Source organism: Bidens hawaiensis, unplaced genomic scaffold (assembly GCF_021521415.1).
Source record: "Bidens hawaiensis isolate Kalapana, Puna unplaced genomic scaffold, B.hawaiensis_p1.1 tig00036831_1, whole genome shotgun sequence".
Taxonomy (NCBI): Eukaryota; Viridiplantae; Streptophyta; class Magnoliopsida; order Asterales; family Asteraceae; genus Bidens; species Bidens hawaiensis.
The window spans coordinates 154243-156714 of record NW_027505445.1 but is presented as its reverse complement, the minus strand read 5'-3'; the positions used below and the strand labels follow the sequence as shown (position 1 = coordinate 156714).

Here is a 2472-nt window from a genome sequence, read left to right as displayed (position 1 = left end):
ATCTAATACCCTAAAAAAGATTTTGTGACAACACATCTATCGCACCATAACATTGCCCATTTTAATTAGGATGTACCACAATCGATTCATGAATTTGCTTATGGTTGCTTAGGTGGATACCTCCACTTAGGTCACCCGCATGATATTACTTCCAACTAAGCACGATTAACTGTAAAGTTCTTCTCTCATTGATTATCATTACATGTCAAAAACGCATTATAATAAAGAAGGTATTCATCTCCTTATAAATAAGTATTTGTTCTCTCCCCAACTGATGTGGATCGAATGCTACATATTTATTTAAAAGTAGTTTTTAAAAGATATTAGTTAAAGAAATTGTATTATTCACCTTGTTGGACCTTGTATTATGTGCAAGCAAAGGATATCATGCATAGTACATTTGTTATGCTATAATGTAGAACGAACAAATCATTAAGTTTTCGCTATAAGGGGGGACGGGGCACCGCGTGAAGGGTGCTCCATCACACGTGATGGGTTTTGCACACCGCCGCCAGTGTCTTGTCAAGCTTGAGTGATGAGATTTGCGTGATGGCCATCACGCGTGTGATGGGGTGAAAACCAAGGAATGAAGCCGTTGGATGGATTACTTCATCACATCCATCACACACCACACACCACACCACACAACCACCCATAGTAAAAAACCATCACATGTGATGGATTTGAGGTTGGTGATGTGGCACCATTTGATTGGGTGGGGTGTGTGATGAGTGATAACCACCCCTCCCCCCTAATCTGAATTTGATGTCCACCGAGCTTTGTTATAAATCCACTCCGTCACTACGTGGCTGGTATCGAACCATGTACACTTGAAGATCACAACGATGACGAATGTCGTAGAATTTGACCTCAAAGACCCCTAATCAAGCAATCCATTCAAACTTCGCCTCATTGCAAGATCAAACAACCCTAAATCATATGATAAGGTTTACAGTGGCTTTGTTCACCACGGCTTCGAGACATAATTATCAGTGGTTGTCATTCTTTTAATACATCTATTTTCTATTTGTAAATATTGACAGTCAAATTCTACAAAAGAGCCCATACATAATCATTGCGGATGTTCCGCGGGCAATGAGTTTTTATCAAAACCCACAAAATCTTGAACATGAGATTTTTATTATAAACTTTAACGTATTTCATCGGTAATTACCAACAGACTGAAACCATCGATAACTAGTCATTAGTGATACTATTCCTTTTCTTGGTAGCGGTCGTGATGAGTTGCAAAAACTAGAAACTAATAATGTAATTCTGTTATAAATGTAATATTGCTCTCAAGGGGAGTTATATATTTATAACACTCCCCTTGGTCGTCAACATAATACGCTTAAAGATGTTGACTAATTAAAAACCTTGCTAGAAAAACCCAGTGGGACAAAACCATAGATTATTTTAATACGTACGTCGTAGATTATTTTAACTGAATCTACAAATATTATTTTGTTGGATTGTCTTGAACACAATCGAAACTCAGTCAAGATAATTAAGTATTCAAAATAAACGTTGAACATCAATAATTGAATTGGCATGGGACATTCTATATATACATCTCTCTCTATATCTATCTATATATACACACACCAAAAAACAGAACACAAAAACACTAACTAAAACATAAAATGGATCAAATTACATACTCATCATCATCATCTTCTTCTTCATCAAACAACCATCCACCAAAAACAGTAAAATCGAGCCGACCATCGTACACTGATTCTCTCCATTCGGTCCGCAAACAAACCCTGAAACCTATCACAAAGCAGTTCATCGCCCCATTGCCACCCACACCAGCTAAAGTTTACAAAGTCAGCTCTTCCAATTTCAAACAAGTCGTTCGTATGCTCACTAGTACCTGTACCCCGGAGTTTCAATCTCCGCCTATACGCCGCTTGAAAGACGTCGCTCCACCGCCTCCTATCCTGTCCACAATACCAAAACCAACGGTATTTTGCAAACCACCACAACTGTCATCAACGATCACTTTGTCCCCGGATTTTTCTAAATTATTGAATGAAACACTTAATACCAATAGTTTAATTTCAAGTTCACCTGTGATGGACTATTTTGAAAGTTTGAGTCCCCTAGGGTTAACTTTATCACCTGCTCCACGGTCTTATGATCAATCCGGTGTTGCGGTCATGAGTCCGTTAGGGTTCATGAGTTTGTCACCATCTTCATTATCATGGTGTTCTTCGGTGCTTCTTAGCCCTACAAACTTCTAGCTTTATGTAGTTTTATAATTTTTTTGGTTTTTTTTTCATCTTGTTTCAAGACAGTTTTTTGTATTGCATCTGTTTGTTTACATTAATGTTGTTGCACTCTCTGAAAATCTATACCGGTCAACATCAAATATGTATACATAGAAAAAAAAAGTTGAAAAATTGACCAGTTGTGTCGCTAACCTGTTTTGGAATATTGCAAAATCAAGTATGTTATAAACTAAGTAAT

At 37.4% G+C, this 2472-nt stretch overlaps 1 protein-coding gene across 1 annotated transcript; it reads left to right on the top strand.

Annotated features, from left to right (window-relative positions):
- Positions 1-1643: 1643 nt before the first annotated feature.
- Positions 1644-2246, top strand: LOC143613226 (uncharacterized). Its single transcript, XM_077086994.1, has one exon. It carries the CDS (start codon positions 1644-1646, stop codon positions 2244-2246), a length of 603 nt encoding a protein of 200 aa, XP_076943109.1.
- The last annotated feature ends 226 nt before the right edge of the window (positions 2247-2472 follow it).